This window comes from Chenopodium album, chromosome 9, assembly GCF_948465745.1.
Source record: "Chenopodium album chromosome 9, dcCheAlbu1.1, whole genome shotgun sequence".
Lineage (NCBI taxonomy): Eukaryota > Viridiplantae > Streptophyta > Magnoliopsida > Caryophyllales > Amaranthaceae > Chenopodium > Chenopodium album.
In genome coordinates this window covers 65,056,918-65,082,672 of record NC_137842.1, presented here as the reverse complement: position 1 = coordinate 65,082,672, position 25,755 = coordinate 65,056,918, and the positions used below count along the sequence as shown (strand labels likewise).

The window sequence follows — 25,755 nt, the reverse complement described above, 5'->3', positions numbered from 1 at the left end:
TTAGAATGGGACCCACATCAACTTTCCGTCACCGGAGTCAGGTGGAGGTGGTAAAACCTATATTTATTTTTTTTATAAGGTGGTAAAGTAATACTTTTTTTTTGGGAGGTGGTAAAAGAGATTTTAGTGCTTTTGTAAGGTGGTAAAAAACAAAATTTCCTAAAGACTAATCACTAATGAATACTCAAAATTCAGGTGAACTTTTTAATACGGAGTATTAAATTTATCAAAAAATCTTGTCAATTTATTATTATGAAATACGATTCTATTGTTTAACAGCTTCTTTTCTAATTTTCACTAATTCAGACCACAAAAATATTGGAAACAACATTACTTGAAAAACGTAAATGTCTAGATGAGTGATACTATAACAACTTTAGTACACCAAAAGGTGACCTTATTTCATTAACCAACTGCAGCAAACAACCTTGAGTAGGCTATCAATATTGGTGTGATTGTACCAAGGGTCCACATTATGCAAGAAATTAGGTCATATCAGAAAGTTGGCGTGAAAAGAATTGTCTATGAAACAGGAAAAAAAATTTATTGCTACAAGCCTACTAGGTTAATACTATACTTCTTCCGTTTCTTTTTAGTTGACACGTTTCTTTAGTCACGTTTGTCAATGCACTTATTCAATCATTAATATCTTTAATTATTGATAAGCAAAATTTTTAAAAGTTGATATTTTGAAAGTATATAACGTTACGAATCTAATAAGATCCCACACGACTATATTTTTCATTACGTATAATTGTATAAAGCACAAAATACGGTCAAATGGAGGTGGATGAATGGTGCTAATGTCAAAACGTGTCAACTAAAAAGAAACGGAGGTAGTACATAACTAGAAAGATTTCGATCAGATTTCAACCCTTATAGCCTTACGGGTAGGGATGGCAACGGGTCGGACTCGGAGCGGATTATGCTAAATCCGACTCCAACCGGACATGAAGTTGGAGGCTATATCCGAATCCGACATCCGACTTCAATATCCGACCTCCGACTCCGAGTTTTTTTTTCGTTGTTCAATATAGTTTGAGAAATTGGGCTATTTGGGCCTTTAAAACCCACACCCAATGTCACCATGACCCACACAAAAATCCATTATCTATTGGAGACGGAGTCGGATAATCCATCAAAGTCGAACATTTGTCGGAGTCAGATTTTTTCTTGGATTTTTTGTAGGATCCGACTTCGACCCTCCTCCGACTCGGAGTCAGATTATTTTAACGGAGTCGAACTCGAATTACTTTTTTTCTCGGACTCAGAGCTGATTTTTTTACCTCGGATCGGGACGGAGTAGGATTGGATCCGAACAGGATTGCCATCCCTACTTACGGGTTTTTTTTATCCGATATTTACGAGTCATGTACTTGAAAAATAAAGGGGAAAGATAAGAGAAACTCCACCTCCTCAAACATCCTCATCTTTCAAATGAGTCACATTTTACTTGATATAGGAAAGAAAATAAAAATGATAGAAAATCCTGAAATTCTGGTTTCTGTTAAAAAAATCCAGGAAATTCTTGCTCAAGTTAACACCACACGTTGAATATAAAAGAGGACAAAGGCAATCAAATTATTGACACTCCAAAATAAGCAGTTAAAACAACCATTTAAAAAATATAGGATAGGAAAAAAAAATGGAAGAAGCAATGAAAGCAATGGCTACTGTAAATGTACAAGATGTAACCCATGATCTTCGTCCATTTCTAGTGGTCTACAAAGATGGAAGGGTGCAGAGGTTCACTGGCACCCAACATGTTCCGGCCTCGACCGACACGGTCACGGGGGTGGAGTCCCTAGACGTGGCTGTGCTCCCGGAGGAAGAAGGCGGTGTATCCGTGCGGCTATACAAGCCTGCAGGAGGAGACGTTGGACGGCTACCCGTGTTGATTTACATTCATGGAGGAGGATTTTGTATTGAATCAGCTGCATCACCTATGTACCATAATTATCTGAATGGCTTATGTTCTAAGGCCAATGTGTTGATTGTGTCTGTTGATTATAGGTTGGCTCCTGAGCACCCTCTTCCTGCTGCCTACGATGATTCGTGGGTGGCGATTAATTGGGTTGGTAAGGGAGATGGGCAGGATGTTCACCCTTGGATTAAGGATCGCGCTGATCTGTCTCGAGTTTTCTTGGCAGGGGACAGTGCTGGTGCTAATATAGCACATCATATGGTCAAGCGCCTAGGAAAAGAAAAGATTGAGAACTTGGGGTTGAAAGGTGTTATACTAGTCCACCCATATTTCTGGGGTAAGGATAAAATTGGGTCTGAGCTTCAGAAGATCAAGGCTTCTGGAGGGAACCTGGCAGATGAGCTGTGGGGATTTGTATGCCCTGGAACGAGTGGGTTGGATGATCCGCTTATAAACCCGGCCACAGACCCGGAGTTGGCGGATTTGGCTGTAGAGAAGGTGATGGTGTGCGTGGCGGAGTTGGATACACTGAGGGACAGGGGTTTCCAGTACAAGGAGGTCCTGCTGAAGAGTGGCTGCAAGGCTAATGTTGAAGTGGTGGAGACATTAGGTGAGAGCCATGTGTTCCATTTGCTCACCCCTGGCTCACCCAATGCTGCCCCTTTTATGGACCAGGTTGTTGCCTTCCTCAACTCATCTTAAACTGATGCAGTAGAAGCTGAGTTTTCTGAATTTTAGACTATCATAATAAATGACACTATTGTACTATGCCTTGTTAATTATTATAATTAATGCAATGCTATGCTTTCGGTACATGTGCTGAGTTAAGGCATTTCCAATGTGTTTTGTTTTTGTTGATGTTGCAATTGTTTTGTATCTAATTGGTTTGAATTTAGCCATTTTCGCGTAGATTATTGAATTCATAATGCAAGAATTGCAATTGTGGCTTAACAATTAACAAGCGAATCATCAAGCATTGTGAATAGCAAATAACAGCTAACAAGCTTAAGTTATCAGTAACATTAACCTACAAGTTACACCTGATATGGTAGCACTATAAAAAGAGTCCTTCTAGGGTTCTAAACATCGAGAACACTACAGACTACAAGAAACATTTCCTAGTACAGGAAAGAGCTGTGTTCAATACTTAAGCAATCAGCATCATGTCATGGTATCAACTATTATGTGCAACGATCCCTCCCTATTTATGATTGAACAAAAGTTTTTACTCGAACTGCTGTACACTTCTGCAAATTTAATAACACACCTTATTAGTCTCACCAAAAGTTTAGCATATGAATACACAGTTTGATGACCATAAGTAGATGAACTGATGTGAAAAACTAAAATGAAAGAAATCAGAACACATGAACAGAACAAACTAACTCGAACTTCTATGCATAAATAAATCAATAGCTGAATCTACCTACAAGCTCATTTAAGGTGGTACTAGTAAATCCATACAGATCATACCTGTATATATGGTTTTATCAGGGATGAACACCAATTAATCTGATGCAGCCTCATAGTTGGGCTTTAGACATAGTTGGAGTCAGCTTCAATATAATATCCCCATAGGGCTCATCCTGTTGAACGTCAATCAGTCCACAATCCTTCAAAACCTGAAGTCAACAGAAACCATCAGAAATGTGATTAATGAAAATACTAAATCATTTTAAGTTAAATCTTGAATATTTTAGTGTATATTAATCAACTGATTTGATGAAAAATATTATTCCTCATAGTTATAACTGTCCATCTTTAGAATTTAGGCAGCTGATACTAGGGGAAAGCTTAGAAATGAGAACAGGCCAATAAGAGACAAATCCCTGTCACGGTGTAGCACAAAAAATAAAAGTTCAATCAAATAGTCAGTGAGGGCTTTCATGAACCAGAGAGGTACTCCTAAAGTCCTAATCCAATTTAAGAAAACCTTGAAATAGCATTTTAAGACTTACCAAAGTTTCATAAAACATCCGTGCACATAACTTCCTTTGTCTTCCTTCCAATATGGTACTTAGACTTAAATTAACAGAACCATCTGTGAAGTTGGATACAGGAGAATGATTTTTCAGAAATTGAGCCACTGCCCTGCAACCCAAAAACACAAGTTTAATCTCACAGCATTGAGCCTAAAATGCTAATGAAGCCTAAAATGTTTAGGAAACATAATGGTGACCTTGTCCTCGCAGACATGGTACCTCCCGTTTGAGCCCCTTGAGAATCTGATACAGGAAGCTAATGTTAACCACAATTCTTGAATTGCATATAACTAACCAGATATGAACAACTATTAATACAGTAGTACATGCAGCTTACCAGTGGGGCTGTTGTTATCTAGTTCCAAAAAAGAGAGCTCCTGCAATCGAAATAGGCAGGTATCTCAGCAATGATAGGCAAAAATACTAACAGTGTGCTAAAGGCAGCTTAATAACTTAAAGATGTCACAGCCAAGAATCAAAGACATCATTTGGACATGTCAAAGGTGAAAAGACATCATTTGGACATGTCAAAGGTGAAAACTTTTAGAAAGGTTCAGAAATGCAATCACGGCAGTGAAGATTATTTCAGAACTTGAACTTAATATATCTAAATCCTAAAAAGAATGACCCATAAGATACAATTCCAACGCTACATCAAAGATTAAATAACAAAATGGTAGATGAATATCAAAATAACCCTCCGACTAAAAGTATAACATTGGCAGTTATATTGATCTTTGTCAGCATGTTGTCTTCCAGACTAACAAATGAAGCCAACTACTATAATGACACCATGTAGCTAGACACCAATGTGCAATGGGACTCAAGTATAGGCAAGCTAATTGTGTTTAGCACTTGTTGAGAACAGGCCTCTGCAAAACTTTAAAGCTTGCCAGGAAATCCTTAAGCACTGTGGAAATAGGTACATCCCTACTAGGAGTCCTAGGTGTGCGATAAAAGTTGATCAAAAGTATTCCTAATAATAGCATTCAATAGAATTCGGCGGCTTCTGCCAAGGATATATTGATTGCTTACATTCTCCTGCTATATTCATTGGGTTGATCATGTTAGTTGTTGGCTATGAGACGGGATGAGCTTTCTTGGCCTTGGTGCCTAGGAGCTTGGCTAAGTTCTAGCCCATTTACAGCTGATTAGGTTGGTACTTAAAAGCAAATTAGGAAGAATATGCTAAATATTTGGAAATGGAGAAGTCTAAAGGCTAATCTAAGTTTCCTTGCTTGCCTTTCAAGAACCAGGGTCCAGAGGTGCCCAACTCTTGTAAGAGATGACAGATGATCAGTGGTTAATTGAGTTCAAGCTTATTGAAAGGTAGTGGCAGGAAATAATTAATAGGGGGGCTGCACTAGGTCTGTGCTAAGAGAGTGCAACTAGTCAACTGTGTCCTAAGTCACTAGTCTGGTAATTCCATACAAATGGTTGGCACAAATTGTAGTTATATGAAACAATAAGGTTGATTAACTGAAAAGTGCACTGAGGAGACTGCGAAAGTGTGTTAAGCCACTAGTCCTAAATTTTGCTGGGTGTCTGTGTTGTTGAGTAGCAGAGAACTACAAGATGTGTTCATTCTTGAATGTGTTGCACAAAAATGAGCTAGACTGTGTAACCCTTCCTTAAAAGTACAGTTGCATTGCTATTCTCTCATAATCTATAACTTATTCCGTCCCCTGTCTCAGAAATAGAAAAGAACAAATGTTTCTCCTTCTTTTGTCATTGTGGCTTCCTTTGTGCTCCAAATTATCTCCTTTCCCTTCTAAGGCCTTTCTCTATCAATGCCAAAAAAAAAAAAAAAAAGTAGTTCAGAATACTTACATCTGCTTTCATAGAAGCTCTTGACTCGGGAATGTCTGATGGAGCAGTACCTCCATCATCATCCCTATCCTCGAAATTCAAGATTGGTGTTTCTATCTCCGTGGCAGCAGACCGGGTATACATACCCATATCTGATTGCGTATCAGTAGTTCCAAATCTAGGCTCTGAAACTGAACTTGGAACCATTGTGGACGAGGAAGTCGCTGCAGTTTGGGGCTGTGGAGACATTAATAGTGGAGAGGAAGGAAGGAATTGCTCAATGTTGTGTCCAGGCTCACGATCTGCTGATCGAAGACGCTCAATTTCATCACCAACATTGGGAGTATGTGCAGGAGATTCTGCTACCCTAGACTCCAACTGAGCTTCTTCTGTCACAGGCAATTTCAGGTGCGAAATTTTTAAGTCTTTGCTTAAAAGATTCTGGAGATTGGCACCCATTCCTGCAACATAACAAAGTTTTTTCATCCATTACAGATTGTTGAGGCAGAGAGAAAATCATCATGCTATTAACTGTATTTGTGAGACTACCTACCAGATATCAGTGGCTCTGAGAAAACCTCTTCATTCTTTTTCTTTTTCTCACTAAACCTCCATAATTCCAAAGCAGAACAAGGCAACTTCTTTTTCTTCTTTACCAAATCAGAGCAATCATTGAGTGCATTTTTCAAAGCCCTGCAATACAAACTCATAAGAATCCAACTGCAATAAATAAGGGGGAAGAAAAGGTAGCCTAATGGAACAGGTAATCATACTCATTAGTCAAGACCAGAGACTCATCAAACAGCTGCTTTCTCTTTCTGTTTCTCTGGCGAGGTTGAGGCTGCTCAGGAGGTGGACTTGGACGGAGTGCCAACGCAGTTGATGGAACATTTGCTGTACAAAAATCAAAGTGTTTAGTTTTGAGTAGTTCATACACCTCTTTGTACATAAATTTCAATAGGATGAATGTGCTCACCATGAGAATCGGTATCTACATGAACTTCAGTAGGGGGAGATGAAGGACCACTATACTGCAGTGGTTCATGAGAAGGCATTGGAATTGATGGCGGAGTATCAATTTCCTTCTCAGTCGTGTCCTTTGGGGGAGATATGTTAATATTAGGGTCAACATTCTCCTTATGTGGCCGTAGAATCGGGCTGTGCACATGGACATCATAGTCAGTAGCATCACGCATGACCTCAAATGGTGGAACAATTTCACCTTCAGGCCTCCCATGTTCTTCACTTTGGTTGGGACCTTCGCCATTTTGATTATCAGGACTGGGGATAGGTGGAGCAGGAGCTTCAGGAGGAATGCTGCAATCATGAGGGGATAAGTAATGTTAAATTTTTAGTTTCACAATGAGCATAACAATAGGATACTCCTATACACCAATATAGAGACATCAGTAAACAGCTTACTCTATCTGCATTGGATCACTCTCCTCCCTGTGCTCAGTGTCCATTGTGCCTGGAATGATATCCTACAGAAATCAATTTCGACATGTTAATTTCTTCCAAGAGAGGGAAAAGAATAGAAACAAAGAAAGACACAACAACAGCAAGTCTTTGCCAAGTTTATAACCGTGACATGCTTATAACATAGATAATACAAGAGCACTCTTAGGTTCAAAAGTAGCATATCATTGTTACAAACCCGGAGTTAAAAGGAAAAGAGAAGGAAACTCATTACATCGTCAAATGTAATCCTGACATAAAGCTCTCTTTCGGAATGATACTGTTCTGTAACACATTCAGAAAGCTGATATCAATACATTAGAAGTTAGAACAATTATGAAAATGACAAAACACTGACAGTACCAAAATGCTACCTTGAAGTGTTATATCCTCTTGGCTTTTATGGTGATCATCCTGGGATCTGAGCAAGCAAAATCACAGTTAATTTACATAAATTCAAAGGTGAAACTCCATTGCACATAAAATGAGCCCGAAAACGAAATACCAAGCTCACCCATCAATAAGATACATATCATCATGCAAGTCTATAGCATCAAGTGCATAAGTCTCCGGCAACGTGACGGCATTAAACTGAGCCTGGTTAGCGTTTTCAGGCAGATTAACATCGACATGGCGAAAGGCATTCCTCAAACTCACACAAAGAACATTGCAATCATGATGAAGGTACTCAACTTTCTTTGAATATATCCGAACAACACCCAATAGAAGATGTCCTGACATTCTGAGTGCAATTGGAACTTCTGGATAGATAATCCTCTCTATAAAACAGTAAAAAACGCCATTAACATAATCACTATCAACTAATTCTCAACAATTACTAAATAAAACGTTCATAAAAATTGAATCTTTATATGCATTAAACCCAAATATTTCGCCAGTCCTTTTTTAAAATGAAGATTCAAGAACCCTCAAATTTGTACTTCTTTGTTTTTTTTTGTTTTTTTTTTTTAAGCAATTTGTAATTAATAAATCAAAAACCCTCAAATTAATAACTCGGCCTCATACCGTACAATTATGAACATAATTATAGAAAAGGAAGTATTATTGGTTCCAATACAATTCATTATTACATTTATAATGACAAAAAACATTCAAGTTACTTACTTTATAACCCAAAAAAAAAAAAAAAAAAAAAAGATTGAATTTTTATTTTTCTGCAAACAACAAAAAGATAAATCAAAATCAAAGAAACATAAAACTAACCAACAGTGGAGGGAATATCAGTGGAAGCATAATGAGATTTCTTGAGTTTATGTTGAAGATGAGCAGCACACCAAACAGTACCAAGCGGGCCTTTCCGGGCCAAGAAAGTATGCGAATAAAACATCCTTAAATACCCTTTTCTTGCCGGAAAATGGTATTCCGGTGACCGGAGTACGGCGGCTCAACGGTGGTTTTAGGGTTTTAGAGAGAGAGAGAAAGAGGGGATTGTGATTGTTTGAGCGGTTTATTTTTTTCCTGGGTTTTTTTTGTGGGTATTTTAATTGAGTATTTATTGGTACTGTTTATGGGAGGAGGGAAAGTGTGTCTGGGAATTTTCATTTTCCCGCGCTTTGCCTTTGCTGAATTAAGGAAATACCTTCTTTAAAAAAATAATAATAAATAAATAAATAAAATTAAGGAAACACTAATTAAAGTTTTTGAATGAAATCCGACCCATTTTAATGAATTATCTAATGATTCCTTTTAGAAAGGTTGTATGGTTGATTTGATTCTTAAATGAGTTTGGATCTTTTGGGTTGGATGCGTAATTGCGGATTACAAATTTTTCTTACGTGTATGATATTTTACGGATTTTTAATCTAGGGTATTTGTTTATTCTTGCTTGATAAGTTGATTAGTGGAATTTTTTTTGGTAAAAAAAAAAAAAAAAAAGTTTAATTATTAATGATCTGTCATATAAAGATAGCTAAAAGTACAAGGAAAAAAAAAATACTCGTACATTAAAAATACATAAGAGAAAAACAAGGCTTCTACAGGAAGTAGTCGAAAACAAAGGGCTTATTTGGTTGACATGGGAATTAAATTATCATAGGAAGTTATTTCCCTCATAAAATTCTATGTGGGAATTTCCTAAATTTGTTTGGTTGACAATGTGGGATAAGTAATTTAATTCCCTTGTTTTGTTCGCATGAATTTCTACTTTCCCATTTTTGTTTTTTGTGTCAACCAAACAACTCTTCAACTTCTCAATCCCATGAATTTCCACTTCCCTCGTTTTATGTTATCAACCAAACAACTCCGAAGTTTCTCAAGGAAGCTAGGAGACCAGATGAGGAAGAGGCATAAGGCATGTATCTTTTTTTTTTTTTTGCTAATGAGGTACAAGACCAAGAAAATAAAGAAATAAACAACAAAAACGGAAAAATAAAAAACAACCAGCAACCTATCAAGGAGGCACAAAGCGGGGAAAAGCCACGCCTTGAACATCCTCGCTCAAAATCCTACGAAGCTCTGAAGGAGCACTACTAAGAATAAGAAGATTGTCTGATTGAGCCACTCCACGGTTAGCAAGCCAGTCAGCCGCACGGTTACCTTCACGGAAAACATGAACCACCAAGACTTCCCAACCGTCCCTATGAATAAGATTGTGGCAATGATTAATCAAGTGAGCACACTCACCGCTTCCAATTGCATTCGAATTCATTGCTTGAACACATGATAGATTGTCTAGCTGGACTTGAAGTTTGCTTATTTGGAGGTTTCTTGCAAGCTCAAGGCCTCGAACAAGCGCCATTACGGCATTTCAAATTTAATCAACAAAATGATTAAAATTCCCACATTATTAAAAGTAGGAGATTGCACTTATGAATAATGCACATACCAGAATGCCCTTCAAAATGATTGTGTACGTTCTTACCCCCCATATATAATTTCTTGCATTTATGTCCTTCCACGCATACAAATGTAATAATGAGTGTTGAGCTTTTTCTCTTTTTACATTTATGCTCTTTTACACTCCGTATTATTTATTTATATTATATGTAAATTTAAAGTTCACCTATCATGATCGAAATTAATAATAAGATGACTCTATTAGATTGATGAATTAGAAAGATCTTTCTACTTAATTAATTATATTAAATGGAAAATGAAATAATGAAATTTAAAATGTTTAATGAAGGTTATAGTTTAATTGCATGACAACTTTATCAACTAGACAAGCAAAAGTTGTTTCTTTGTGAAGGTAAAAATTAAAGACTTACCTATAATTGTGTTTAAATGACATTAAGACCAATGAAATGAATATGATGATTTTGCCGAACTAGATGTCCTAGAAAGAAAGGAAACCAAATTGACTATAGTGAAAAGGGGAAAAAATCTTCGGAAAACTTTTTCGTTATTATATGCATATGCAATGTTAAATTACTTTTGTTAGTATATAATACGTGCTCTATAATTTTTTAATTATATTCAATTTATTCCTAGTTAAGTTTGTTGATATTTTTGCTATATTGCACTGTTGAGTAATTGCATAGATGTTTCCTAAGGAAAAGTTGTACACAACTTGTGCAAGTAAAACGAAAAGTTTAAACACAACCCAATATACACATTCCATTGATTTATCAAACTATTTTCTCTAAAAACCCAATGTCGCGAGGAGTTAAACACAACCCGATATAAACACGAAGAAAGGGCAAGTCACTCCGCGACTACCCTAGTATTAGGAAATGTGAATTCAAAATAATTTGTGTATGATCTTCTCCCTTCCTCAACTACAGATAAGTTAAAATGAAACTAATGTAATTTTAAACAAAGGTGTCCGCAACAAAATAAATTTAGATCAAACCAAATATTATACATTCAAGTAGAGGCACTTGTAGGGGTGTAAATGAACCAAGCCATCAATAAACTACTTGGATTCGAGCTCGGTTGAAGCTAGGAATGGCAACGGATCGGATTCGGGTCGAATGTGGCTAAATCCGAATACGGTCCGTTTAGTAAACGGACCTTGGACTCGGATCCGAATCCGAAAAATTCGAGTCCGAATCCGATCCGACTCGTAATTTTCAGATCCGAATCCGTTCCGTTTATACGGACCTCCGAAATGATCCGAATATTTTTTTTTTTTTTTGTAATGTCATATACCTATAATTGTTTGTATTGTCATACCAATTAAAGTATAAACATAACATATTTAAATTATAAACTAAGTTACTGTAGGGAATAATTTCAAGTCTTAAATCCCACTAGCTCGAACCCCACTGTGATCATACACTAAAGTACGGTGGCGTCCAAAAGGGAAGAAGATAGAGCAAAAGAGTCGCCAACAAGTTTTTAAGGAACTTGTAAACCATTCATAGGATGAAGGTTACACCCCTTAACGATCCAAGAGATCGTCAACTCCATAAGGTCATGAACCAAATAAGGGTCCGGGGATGAAGGTACAAATCCAACCTAAAAGATATTGAACCTGCCCTAATAATAGGCCTCTACTTTATTCTGCTCGTATTCATGTGCGCTTTCTGACTAACATGCAATCAATAGGATTAACCCTAAACCTGTTTAATCTATGTTGGTTGAATATTAATGCACAAATAAACTATTATTGGCGATCACTTGAATTATAATCACAATTAACCTTAACAAGATTATTAATATCTTATTAAGCATGATTACAAGTACCAGTTCCCTTTAAACATGCATAAAAGGTGATCAAGCAATAAAGAATAAATAAATATCAAGCAACATAATAAATAATCAATATCATGAATAATAATTATAATCATCAATTGTAACGATTATAATCATAATCATGTTCATGTTAATATTAAAGCATAATAATTGCAAGATCCTAGGCATGATACTAACAAGATTAATAACAAACCCTAGCATGTCACTAAGCGATAAAAATCAAAGCTTTAACCCTAACATGATACTAACAATCATAAATATTAGGAAGAATATAGGAAGCATCACAACAATCATATTAAATGTTAAAATTACCCTAGACATGATATTAGGAATCATAATAACAATATAAACATGATTTCTATATCATAATATCAATAAATCAATAAAGTACTTACTTTGATGCCTCGTGCATCTTTCTAATAACAAAATACACACGTTAGTAACTTCAAGGAAAAATAATAATCAAACAATTAAATTAAATAATTGAAAGAGAGAGATTTGGGACCAAACCCTCAGAAATTAAAACCTTTCACGTTTAGGGCGAAGGCAACTTCGAATATGGCTAGGTGTTTCTAGATCTTGTGAATGCGGAATTTTGTATGAAAAAACAAGAAAGAATTTAAGAAAGAAAAGAATGCTAAAGAACTAATGTTTGAGAATTGATGAATGAGAGATGTAGATGATGAATGATTGTAGATGAATAAATTGTGAATGAAAGCTTGTGAATGAAGAGAATTCCTGAAAATTGGTGAATGAAAACGGAGTTTTTGATACGATATTTATAGAGAAAATCAGCCAAAAAAGATAATTTAACAAAACAGAGTCTGACGCACGCAAAACAAGGTTGGCGCCAACCCTGGCTAGCTGGCGCCAGGCACCGGTGGCTAGCGCCTGGCGCCAAGGCCTGGGGTTGGACGCCAAACTGGATTTCAACGCGTTTTCAAAAATCTGATACATTTCCCGTACTGGAAGATAAAATAATATAATTTCTTCGAAATTGCTATTTGATCTTGATTAAAACTCTAAAAAGTCAACAAAGTCAACTTATCAATGCTAATTGAATTAGGATTGAAAAGAACCTTCTAGAAGATTCTAGAAGACTAAAACCATTCCTAATTGCATTAGGAATAATAAATCATATTAGGCCCTCCCCTAGATCATTGGGCCGTACATAAAGCTCAAACCAGGCCCAGTTTAGTAAATTGGCCATAACTTCCTCAATATTCATCGGAATTGGGCTTATAATATATCGTTGGAAAGGTCTTTGCAAGCCCCATCGAACTACACCACTACTGGACTCATATCATGGACCAACCAAGCTGGATTGACTGTTTTCTTAAAAATAAAGTTTTCAAAAACAGGGAGAAGAGAAAAGAAATAAAACTTTCCCGCTACACTAGACCTTTCCACACTTCGTTTCATTCGATTCGACGTGAAAGGTACTCATCACCGGGTTTGGTTTTGGGGAGACACAAATGGGTGTCTGCAGTTACATAACAAAATTTTGCTACAAAACAAGCAAATAATTGTCCCAAATTATAGAGCATATGCTTATACTCTCGGACTCGGACTCGGACTCGGATCGGACTCCGTCGGACTTTGCGTAGGGTCCAAGTCCGATCCACCTCCTAATCGGTTTCGGATCTTTTTTTTTTTTTATCGGATTTGGACTAATTTTAAATGGATTCGAATAGGATTTTTCCCTTCGGATCGGATCGGATTTGGATCGAACTCGGATTAAATTGCCATCCCTAGTTGAAGCTCGTTCATGTTTGTTTATTTAATAAATGAGCCGAGCTGGAACAAATATTAAAGCTCGTTTAATAAATGAACTTGAACACAAACATAGGTATGCTCATTTAGATAAGTTCTCGAACAACTCGTTTATATATGTTTGCGAACTACTCATTTATTTATATTCATGAATAACTTATTTATTCATAATTGTTAATTCAATCTTAAGTTTTTTTTTTTATAATAATTAAGATTTAATCCTTAGGTTTATAATTTGGATTTAATTACTATGCTATTTTAAAGATTTTTTCAAATGTCCAAAGTACAAAGCACAATTATTAGAGAAGCTCGTTTATTACAAAGCTCATTCAATATGAAACGTTCGTTTATCAACTCATTTAATAAACGAGTCGTTCATGAACCGGTTGCGAACATACAATGTATTAAATGAGCCGAGCTTGAACAGAGTTTTTGAGCTCGCTTAAAAGCTCAGGATCGTGCTCGAACTCGCCTAAGTTAAATGAACTTGAACATGAACAAGGTAGTGCTCGGCTCAGCTCATTTACACCCATATGCACTCCCTCTCCTATTTTCTCATATCTCGATCTCTACCATGGTTTCCAATTCCACCTTGTGGTAGTTTCAATCACTTTTTTAAAACAACACCCATTATCACCACACCTAACACACTACCTTGTTAGCACCAACCACCACAAAAACCATACAAGCATCTTCTCTACGTCCATGGACACCATCACACGACCACCCATAACAATTTAACCCGCCATGAAATTATACAACCCAACTAATTTTCACATCATGTGACCACACCCCCCCAAACACTCGAAAGCTAACACCCTCACAATGCATCTTTACCTTATCTTTGAACCACCTCCACTGCCTCCTCCATCCACACGGGCACACCAAAAAAGCCTTTCACCAAAAAAAAAAAAAAACCACCAACAACCATCCGAATTACAATGAAAAGAAAGATTTAAAAAATAGGAAATAACCTTTTTAAATAATCAATTGTGGCTTTATACCCTGAGATTCAATCATGAAAATTCTATATATTGTTCGAATTTGACAATCAAAATCTTAATAGTGGGGATGAATCGAAGTGAGAAGTACTCCATCCGTCCCCCATTGATAGTCACTTTTGGTAGAAAATCACGGAAATTAATAAACATAGATAAGAAGTAGCAAAAGTACATTAAAAAAGTAAATTTACATTGGGTATGGAAAAAAGTAGAGAGAGAATGTAATTAAAGTAAATTAGAAAGTAAAATTTGCACAAATATTTTTGCAAATGGGAGAGAATTTTGGAAAAAAAAAAATAATATTAATGGTACTTGAAAAAAACAAATGTGGCTAACATTTTGGGTCACCAAAAATGGCAAAATTGACTATCAATGGGGGATGGAGGGAGTAAGAAAGATAAGGGGGTGCCGGGGATGGAGTCCCGACAAAGGTTTGAGCAAGGTGGTAACAACGACAAAGAGTGACAACATCAACATAAGAATAGGGAAGAGAGTTGTGGTGCAATGGTGAAGGCAGAAAAAGGAGGTGAATGTCTGAACACTATAAAAAACACACATTACTTGTATATTAAAGAGTTTTTTTTTTTTTTTTTTTTTTTTTTTTTTTTTTTTTTTCATTTCCCTCCCCATCTCTCTTAAATTCACTTCCTTTACCCCATGCAAATCATCCTTTCATTATAAAATGCATAATCAATATAGACTTATAGAGTTGTGATACTCTAGAATTCTTGGCACTTTATTTTAAATAGAAGTAGATTTTTTTAACAAAACACTATCAATGAATTTTGTGACTAATTTTTGTAATTAATTGTAAAGACCAAAATTATCGAATGAAAAGACAAAATAGAAAAGTAGAAAGCAAAAAAAAATGGGAAAAGAAAATCTCAAATTCTCACAAATATTAGGAGCCAAAAAACGTGGTCTCCAAATATCCACAACACCACAAACAGCTTCATACCTCCAAACCAAGCAAATCATCAATCAAAAAAACTCAAAAACCAAATTTACAACTCTTTTATATTCAATCAAAAAATATACTCGTACATAGTATTATCATCTACTATAATTTGTTTCACTGGTTTTCTTGCAGAAAACTCCTCCCTCCCAAAAAAATTAAAATTAAAATAAATTCATTTCATTTCATAAAAACATATAATTGTGGATTCATTATCACAACCTCAGTGTTTACCAATGGAGAGAGCAATGCTACTCCGTTCTCTCTCCTCTTCAACACCAACTCGCCTCTTCACCGCCGCCACTCGCCGCCTCCTAACTCGCCGGAACTTCCATAGCCAAAACCCTAACTCCTCCAAACCAGTCTATCTCCTCCGCCACCACTCCATTCTCCGCCCTATCTCCTCCTTATCTCTTCCTCTCCCTCCGCCGCCGTCGCCGTTCTCCGGCGGCCGTCGCAATACTTTCTCGACTCTCTCTCCTCCAGCTGTCGCGACTTCCGACTCCGCCGCTACTTCAGGTTTGTAATGATTGAATTGTTTTCAGTAACTAATTGATTGATTAAATGATTGATTGGTGGTTGTTTTTGGTGGTGTAGAGTCTGGAAAGCATGATTTTGAGTTTGCAGAGAAGCTTGGGTTTGAGAAGGTTGCGGAGCAGTTTATCGATGAGTGTAAATCGAAAGCTGTGTTGTTTAAGCATAAGAAAACTGGTGCTCAGGTTATGTCGGTTTCGAATGATGATGAGAATAAGGTTTTTGGAATCGTTTTTCGAACTCCTCCGTAAGTTGAAAACTTCTCCATATTTGTCTTATATTATCAATTTAGCTTTATGCAATGCCGAGTATATGTTTAGGGGCGTAGCTTGTGTATTTACTATTGTTATTGGCTTACTTTGTGTTGTGTCTGTTTCATTGCTGGTCAAGATAATGGTGTTTGATACTTCGATGTTTAATAGGTTTTTGACATCCGCATTTTAGCTACGTATTTTAACATTTGAATTTTATGATGAATTATACTCGCAATTTTATATCTAGAGTTGAGGAGCGAAGTTTAGCATTTATAAGCTGGAGTTGTATTTTTCGATATGAGCTTGATTGGTTTACAGTATTCTTCTACCCTGCTGTTATGGTAATAAGAGATTATGGCGAAATATTGAGTGGGGAACCTGAAATCTATCAAGAAGTACTCTAGATTATTACGCGATGAATATAGATGGCAAACCTGTACAAGGTTGGGGATTTTCTGGATTTCTAAATTCTAACATAATTTGAAAGTCCAGATAAAGGTTAGAAAACGATCCCTCGGAAATTAGGAGAGGACCCTAGGCTTTGAATGTATGTCCTTGTTAGCTTTGGCTGATTCCTGTTGCTGACTACTGTAATAAAAATCAACTTAAGCTGCTTCATGCCCAATTATCAAGGATAGTATTCTGGTGCTATTTAGCTTAATTATGATGTCAATTATTCAAGTGGTCCTTGAAACTTTCTACTTTTTTTCCTTGTTGAAATTGTTTCCTCTCATTGCTGCTGCCTACTTGGGTATGCTATTGTATTAACATAAACCCTTGGCTGCAATAAAAGTCAACTTAATCTGGGGTACTTATTGCCGTTATCTTGTCCCAGTCTCCTTATAATTTTTTGTCTGTCATTGCAGGAGTGATTCGACTGGGATTCCTCACATATTAGAGCATAGTGTGTTGTGTGGTTCCAGGAAGTACCCTCTCAAAGAACCTTTTGTTGAACTTTTGAAAGGGAGCTTGAATACCTTTTTGAATGCTTTTACATATCCTGATAGAACTTGCTATCCTGTTGCATCTACTAATACCAAGGTTTGTGCTTTTCCTGAAATTATTTTTGATGTCATCCTTAGACTCATGTGTTTAATTCATATTGAATTGCTTGTCAAACAGGACTTCTATAATCTGGTAGATGTTTACTTGGATGCGGTGTTCTTTCCCAAATGTGTGGAGGACAAATGGACTTTCCAACAAGAAGGCTGGCATTATGAGCTTAATGATCCTTCAGAACCAATATCTTATAAAGGTTTCAGCTGTTTATTGGTTTATATCACTTTTGATGCCAATAATTTTATGAAAAATCCATAATCCATGTCATGGTGTTGGTGATGTCATGAATAATGCCTTTTGACTTCTAATTCTCTTTATGTTGATTAATTTAAAATGCATGTTTCAGGTGTTGTCTTTAATGAGATGAAGGGTGTTTATTCCCAGCCAGATAATGTTTTAGGTCGCACTGCTCAACAGGCATGTCTTTCACCGATTTTACTTTCCCCAATTACATTTAGCTACCTTGTTATTACAAAAGAAAAAGTTGGTTTCCTTGATTTTTGAGGTGTCTTATGAATTATGAGTAGTAATATTGACTTCACATGGTGAACTGTTTTGCTTCTATGCGTCCATGCCAAATAAGATTTGGTATTGTCTGCATTATATTTTGACACTAAGATGTCCATTAATTAAACAAGATAGAATGCTTGACTCTAACTTGTTTTTTTTTTTTTTTTCTTTTATCGGAAATTTTAGATTTTAACACCAGGAAAAAAAACCCCGACAATGGTTTTTAACACCAAAAAAAAAATAAAAAAAATAAATTTAACATCAAAAAAAATTAAAAATTTGATTTTACCCTCACTTAACAAATTCCGTCCAAGCATTTGTTAAGTAGGGTCTACACTGCCACGTGTCGTTTTTTTGTTTGGTAAAAAAAACAAAAAAAAAACCCTAACACTACCCAGGCACCCCGTGCCACCACCGCCTCCATGTTCTCCACCCTCACCCAGCACAACTACCGACCCGCACCTCATCACCGACACACCTCCTCCCCCAGCTCACCGAAACCCTAAATTCTAAAACTGCCAGTTATGGCCGAAATTGGCCGGTTTTGGGGCTGAGTGGACTAAACCGGCCGATTTTGGTCATAACTAGCCGTTTTCGTGGCCGTTTTAGAATTTAGGGTTTCGGTTAGGACGGTTTGTGGGTGCGGAATGGGAAGGGGATGGGCTCCAGTGTCGGGGGGCTGGAAGGGGGACGGGTTTTGCTTGTTGGGGCAGAGGAGGAGGGTGGGTTTCGGTGCCGACTGGTTGAAGCTACGCGTGTGGTGTGGGGATGTGGTGGTGGGGGTTGTTGGGTGGCTGTAGGATTGTTAAGTTTTTTTTATTTTTTATTTTTTTACCAAACAAAAAGCGACACGTGGCAATGTGGACCCCACTTAACGGATTCTTGGACGGAATATGTTAGGGCCTGTTCTCTTCAGATTTTTTTCGGTTCACTTCGGTTACTAATTTCCTTCTCTCATAAAATATTTAGTTCAGCTAGTTCAGTCATAAAAATTTCCTTCTCTCAGCTAGTTTAGTCAATCACAACAGACCCTAAGTGGTGGTAAAATCATATTTCAGAAAAAAAAATTGGTGTAAATTATTTTTTTTTGGGTGTTAAAAACAGTTTTCGGGTTTGCTTTTGGTGTTAAAATCTAAAATTTCTCTTTTTTTTTTTTTCTCTTAATTATTATGTTAGTTGTGCTGAGCTATTGACCCATTTAATATGTTCTACTACGTATTATTTATATAAAGTGATTCAACAATAAGTGACTTTTCTTGTTCAATTTTTTGTTATGCTATTGTACATTATTTGTACTAATGACAATCGCTGTTTAGTTTCACCCCCTACCCATTATTGTTTTTACTATAGGATTAACACACATAGTAAGTTTTAAAGGTGTGGTCTGGCATTTGAAAAAACAAAAATTGAAAGAAAGATACTGAAACTAGTGACATTCTTAGGGAAAGAAAGGTAATGATTCATTGATATTTGTGGTTGTAAGGGTATCTGAGGAACAGACTAGATGTTTATGAACCCAAAAGAGTATTGTGAAATATAATTTGGGATATCTTTACAAAGCTAGTGTGAAATATATATAGGGACAAAGGACTATATTGATACTTTGAAAAGCTAATTATAAAACGTTGTACTTCCTCTGTTCCCGTATTTTGCCCTGGTTCATTTTTGGTTTGCCCCTAACTTCTATACCATGCTTTCTCTTTGGTATTGTTCAAGTAATATTTTGGGAAAATTTTCTTTTGTTGATGTGGATTTTAAGGACTGGTTGTTGTATAGCAATGCTTAAAGTATATTATTATTGCTTTACAAAGACATCTTTGTCGAAGAATGCTTATTTGGTGTCAATGACTTTTAGGCACTCTTTCCAGACAACACCTATGGTGTAGATAGTGGTGGAGACCCAAATGTTATTCCCAAGCTCACGTTTGAGAAATTTAAGGTATGTGACATTCAAATGTGATTTAATTGAGCCTCAAATGACAAATCACTCCTATTTTTGCTGGTTCTTTTCAGAGCAGCCCTGTCATGAGCTTAATTTGATGCATTTTGCTAATGTGATACATATGAACAGGAATTTCACCAAAGATTTTACCACCCTAGCAATGCAAGGATATGGTTTTATGGAGATGATGATCCAAATGAGCGTCTGCGCCTCTTGAGTGGTATGCCATGCTTGTCTTTGCAGTCAGTGTTGAGCTTTATTTCTGATGGAGCCCTTTGTCCATCAGTTCCACTTAATTTGTTTATCTGACATTCGTCTGGTGAATGTTCATTGCAGAATATCTAGATAAGTTTGATGAGAGCTCAGCTCCCAATGACTCACAAATTCAACCGCAAAAACTATTCTCTGAACCTGTCAGGATTACAGAGAAATATCCTGCTGGTGATGGTGAGGATTTGAAGAAAAGGCACATGGTTTGTCTTAATTGGTTGCTGTCTGAAAAGCCTCTAGATTTGGAGACCGAGCTTGCAATTGCGTTTTTGGATCACCTTTTGTTGGGAACACCAGCCTCTCCTTTAAGGAAAATCTTGCTGGAGAGTGGCCTTGGAGAAGCTATCATTGGAGGTGGCATTGATGATGATCTTTTGCAGCCTCAGTTTAGTATTGGATTGAAGGGTGTTCAAGAGGAGGACATTCAAAAAGTAGAAGAACTAGTGGTAACAACTCTTAAAAATCTGGTGGAAGAAGGTTTCAATTCAGATGCTATAGAGGCGTCCATGAATACTATTGAGTTCTCTCTAAGGGAAAATAACACTGGCTCCTTCCCACGTGGACTCTCCTTAATGCTTCGGTCTATTGTAAGACATATGGATCTATTCTGAAAGTTTTTAAATTATGACTGCCCCTAACCGTCTGAAAATAAATTGTGTTTTAATATTTATGACTCACTATTATAACTTCCATTTTTTTGGTTGGTGTAGGGGAAATGGATTTATGATATGGATCCCTTTGAGCCATTGAGGTGGGAGAAACCACTGATGAAGCTTAAGGAAAGAGTAGCAGCAGAAGGCTCTAAAGCTGTATTCTCTCCCTTAATTGAAAAGTATATTCTGAAAAACCCTCACCGTGTAACAGTTGAAATGCAGGTGAGTATTGCAATTTACATCTCCTTTATTCTGAATTTATAACACAAATCAATAAATCATAAACAGGTTGCTCTATCAGCTTTCATATGATTCTAACACTGTTGCTGCCAGCCTGATCCAGAGAAGGCTGCTCACGATGAGGCTGTTGAACAAGAATCTTTGGAGAAGCTCAAGGCAAGTATGACAGAGGAAGATCTAGCAGAATTGGTTCGTGCTACTCAAGAGTTGCGCTTAAAGCAGGAAACTCCAGATCCACCTGAAGCTTTGCGGAGTGTTCCATGTCTATCTTTGCATGACATCCCGAAAAAACCCATTCATATCCCCACTGAGGTTGGACTCCCTTTTTTCATTTATATTGTGTCTGGGGGGTAATTTTCTGTCATATCGTTTTATTTGAAAATCTTATCTAAGCGTTTTCTCTTGCAGATTGGGAATATCAATGGTGTGACGGTTCTGCAGCATGACTTATTCACAAACGATGTCATTTACAGTGAAGTTGTATTTGATATGAGTACCCTGAAACATGAGCTTCTCCAATATATACCGTTATTTTGGTAAGACTGCTTACATTGTGAAAACTTGTTAATCATGGTGAACTTGTTTGCTGTCTCTTCTTTTTGAATTCTTTGTTCAACTTAAATTTTAATTAATGATGCATTCCATTTGCACATGATATATTTTTTTTCTTCGGTTCCGAGCTTTAATTCTTTCCAAACTGTATGCAGTCAATCGTTGTTGGAGATGGGTACCAAAGACATGGATTTTGTGCAACTTAATCAATTAATTGGAAGGAGAACTGGAGGAATATCTGTTTACCCTTTTTCATCATCTGTAAGGGATAGTAAGGACCCATGTGCTAAGCTGATTGTCAGAGGGAAAGCAATGGCTGAACGCGCTGAAGACCTTTTCAATCTGGTACGCTACACTTTTATGAACCCTAGTCACCCAGAACCCAGAACTGGAGGGGCAAATCCTTAAATTAGCTCCATAAATTGCAAAATATCCCAGTTTCTTTAATATTCACCGACTGTTAAAGACTCCCACTGACTTACTCCACAAAGATGCTAGATAAATTCTCCCTCTTTTTGAATGTTTGCAACAGTGTGACTGACATGTTTGTCAATGCATAAATTTGACTGATCAAATATGTACTTTTAAATCAGTAAAGCTTATCTAAAAATTGGCATTTGAAAAAATATATATTGAAAAAAATTAGCCATGTAAGGAGACCAAGTGACGCTCCGGTAAGGACGCTTGAAGAATTGCAAAGTATTGGGATTGCGAGAGGTAGGGGAAGAAGAAAACTTGGAAGAGGGTGACTGAGAGTGACATGAGTGCTTTGGGGATAGAGGAACATATGGTGTTGGATAGGGTGGTGTGGAGGGAGAAAATTCACGTCAATTACGTGTTATGATTACATATATATATTTTAAATTTATCTTACTTTTTTAATTTTTATTTTTTTTGTTTTATCCCTTTAGTGTTTCATGAACTGTACTGAATACTGATTTCCTTTACCAAACATTTTAACCACTCTTTTAAAACTTTCTTGAATTCTATTCTTGGTTCTCTATCAACACTCCCTTCATTTTTCTTGGATGTCCTTTATTTTTTTGGTTCTCTATCAACCCCATGTTGCAATATTCAAAAGAATGAAGAATTACAAACAATATTTAATTTTTATATATTAGTAAAAATGTAAGCTCAGCGCTAATGTATAGTATATTCAGGTGGTTATTCAGTTATTGAGAAAAACATGTGCATTCCCTTCTAACCACAAACGCCACTGAATATCCATGAAAGCAATACACCACAACATTAACTTCTCCTTTGCCAATCCAAGCCAACTGTTGCCTTTGTTCCAAACTTATACTAATTTGGTTTCTTGTATATTCTAGATGAATCTTGTCCTTCAGGAGGTTCAGTTCAATGATCAACAGCGCTTCAAGCAATTTGTTTCTCAGAGTAAAGCAAGAATGGAGGTATCTATTACTACAATTCATTTTTAAGACTTTGTTGATAAACTGGTCATGAAGCAATAGCTTTTGTACTTATACCATATCCAAAAAACTTGTCTTCAGAATCGACTGAGGGGCAGTGGTCATGGGATTGCAGCTGCAAGGATGGATGCAAAGTTGAATGCTGCTGGTTGGATTTCTGAGCAAATGGGTGGTGTCAGGTGAGACCATGTCTTCTTTCACATCAGTATTGTAATTATTCAACTGTACATTTTATCCTCCTTTGCAAAATTAATACTGTAAATTGGATTGCAGCTTACGATAAATTTATGTTTTGATACGAAAGTAATCTTTTTGTGGTGTGCCTCTAGTTACCTTGAGTTCCTGAGAGACCTGGAAGAGAAAGTTGATAAGGATTGGGAAGGAATTTCTCTCTCTCTGGAAGAGATTCGCAAAACTTTACTTACAAAGAAGCATTGCTTGGTAAATTTGACTGCTGATGGGAAAAATATTACAAACTCAGAAAAGTATATTGGCAAATTTCTCGACTCACTTCCAGACTTCTCCTCTGAACCAAATAAGTGGAATACTCAACTCTCTTCTCATAATGAAGCCATTGTGATACCCACTCAAGTAATTTCCATTGTTTTTATTTTTTATTTTATTTTTAATCCATCATTTCTGTGCTTGTACATATATTTTTGGTTTTATGTTTTATTGCAAGTGATGAATGATTCCTTTTGATCCTCCTTAGGTCAATTATGTTGGAAAAGCTGCGAATGTATATGGAGATGGTTATAAGCTCAATGGAAGTGCCTATGTCATTTCGAAATATATCAGTAATACATGGCTGTGGGACCGTGTACGAGTGAGTGGCGGTGCTTATGGAGGCTTTTGTGACTTTGATACTCATTCAGGTGACTAGTATATGCTGTGAGCTTTAGTAATATCTATAAGTTGTAAGTTCTTGCTGTTTTCACTTCTTACATCTGTCATGTTTCCAGGGGTTTTCACATATTTGTCCTATCGAGATCCAAATTTGTTAAAAACACTTGAAGTTTATGATGGAACGGGTGATTTCCTCCGTGGGTTGGAATTAGATAATGAAGCTCTCGCCAAGGCAATTATTGGGACCATTGGTGATGTTGACTCATATCAACTACCTGATGCCAAAGGTTATAGCAGGTAATGTGCAATTCTTGTTATGGAGAGGTAGATGGTTCCTTGTTTATCGAGATGAGTTTGCATGCTCTTTTTTTTTTGACATATATTTAACTGTAAAATGAGGAGGCCAGTTGCCAGTACCATGGCTGCGCTTAAAGTCTGGATAAGTCAGTTCGAAGTTAAATGCCTCTTAGAAGCTCCTTGCTCCAAAAAAACTAATATTCTTGTTTTGAACATGAAAAGAGGAGGGGGATAAAAGGAAATAGAAGTTATCCAGTTGGAACACACAGATGTATTCTTGAGGAATACAAATATACTCTAAACTACTGGCTCCATATCTTTTTCATTTATTTATTTATTTCTTTCTTCTTCTGGTTTTTATGGCTCCTTAAAATTTATTGTGGCATCTATGCTGATTGTTGGGCAGTTTGGGGATAGGTTTACTTGTTGTCACTGCTTAATTTGTCACTTGAAGAGTATGAAGTCAAATATTAGTTTTTTGTTTGGTAAGTTGTAATTCTGGTAGACTTTGAGAAAAATAATTTTAGGTATGACTTGTTTTTTTGTGAGATGCTTTATCTTATTGAAAGGGATTCAGTAATCAATAGTTCAATACTGATTAGTTTCCAATTACTTTTTCAGTATGTTACGGCACTTGTTGGGAGTCACAGAAGAAGAACGAGAAAAAAGACGTGAGGAGATACTTTCAACAAGGTAATATTGGATATGCTACTAACATTCTATACAAAATTTTAATTAGTAGAAGACTGCTTTCATCTACTGCGGATTGCAGAATGGGGTTCAAGATGCATATGGCGCTACCCTTGAATATCAAAACCAGCAGAAAAGCTTTTTCAATCACTTTGCAGTAGAAATAATCACATTGACGCAAATACTATTTAGTTGTGCTAGACTTTCCCTGAACTCTTTTCGTTGCAGTTGATGGGGTAGGTCCTAATCTCTACAGTGATGGTGGAATCTTATGAAAGTTATTTATGTTGTGCAGTGTAAAGGACTTCAAGGAATTTGCAGATGCAGTTGATGTAGTCAAAGATAAAGGAGTTGTGGTTGCAGTGGCATCTCTGGAAGATGTTGAAGCTGCAAAGAAGCTAAAGCCTGACTTCTTACAAGTGAAGAAAGTGCTTTAAGGTATTGCTCGTGTTCATGGAGTTCAAAATAGACTGGAAGCAGTTGACAAGATCGCAACTAGTTCTTATGCCTTGATTTTTCGTGTGGGATGAAATTATTTTATAGCTACAAAGTACAAATCCCATGATAGTTGATCATAGAATAGCATTTTTCTTGATTAGTCTATATGAACACAGTGTTGAGAGTATTCGAGATGTTGATGTGAGTCTCAATTATTGTACAGCTACACAGTTCACCTCGCTTCGTTGTTACACGTGCAGAGGGAAAAACTATTAATAAAGAACATTTTTGTCATGAAAGTTTGTGGGGTTCCTTTTGATAACTTGGTTATTGATGCAGCTCTATTTATTTGACATTTGAAATGTGCCAATTTACACATTTGTGTTTAGATGATTGAGAATATGTCCTGGAATTGGACTGCTAAGTGGAATGCAAGCTATATCAGTGAGGGGCTTTTAATCTGTGTACGATTGCATTTATAT

General features: G+C 36.6%; 2 protein-coding genes and 1 pseudogene across 2 annotated transcripts; 2 read left to right on the top strand and 1 right to left on the bottom strand.

Moving 5' to 3' along the window:
- Nucleotides 1-1,582: 1,582 nt before the first annotated feature.
- LOC145558784 (putative carboxylesterase 2 pseudogene) lies at nucleotides 1,583-2,890 on the top strand (annotated as a pseudogene).
- Nucleotides 2,891-3,028: 138 nt separating this feature from the next.
- Nucleotides 3,029-8,641, bottom strand: LOC145558783 (sister chromatid cohesion 1 protein 3-like). Its single transcript, XM_081620118.1, has 14 exons — nucleotides 8,398-8,641; nucleotides 7,688-7,952; nucleotides 7,548-7,594; nucleotides 7,409-7,458; nucleotides 7,138-7,199; nucleotides 6,692-7,032; nucleotides 6,489-6,609; nucleotides 6,269-6,408; nucleotides 5,737-6,176; nucleotides 4,244-4,283; nucleotides 4,104-4,149; nucleotides 3,883-4,015; nucleotides 3,398-3,546; nucleotides 3,029-3,171 (listed from the first exon to the last, which is right to left on the bottom strand). The coding sequence occupies exons 1-13, from the start codon at nucleotides 8,519-8,521 to the stop codon at nucleotides 3,448-3,450; spliced, it is 1,908 nt and encodes a 635-aa protein (XP_081476244.1). The 5' UTR covers nucleotides 8,522-8,641; the 3' UTR covers nucleotides 3,029-3,171; nucleotides 3,398-3,447.
- A 6,887-nt stretch (nucleotides 8,642-15,528) lies between these two features.
- On the top strand, nucleotides 15,529-25,572 carry LOC145558782 (presequence protease 1, chloroplastic/mitochondrial-like). The gene is made up of 19 exons (XM_081620116.1): nucleotides 15,529-16,077; nucleotides 16,156-16,339; nucleotides 17,213-17,387; nucleotides 17,469-17,601; nucleotides 17,752-17,822; nucleotides 19,771-19,854; nucleotides 19,987-20,077; nucleotides 20,194-20,714; nucleotides 20,838-21,002; nucleotides 21,114-21,332; nucleotides 21,429-21,556; nucleotides 21,728-21,917; nucleotides 22,901-22,984; nucleotides 23,084-23,181; nucleotides 23,332-23,593; nucleotides 23,715-23,877; nucleotides 23,965-24,145; nucleotides 24,767-24,838; nucleotides 25,131-25,572. The coding sequence occupies exons 1-19, from the start codon at nucleotides 15,795-15,797 to the stop codon at nucleotides 25,270-25,272; spliced, it is 3,246 nt and encodes a 1,081-aa protein (XP_081476242.1). The 5' UTR covers nucleotides 15,529-15,794; the 3' UTR covers nucleotides 25,273-25,572.
- Nucleotides 25,573-25,755: the final 183 nt, after the last annotated feature.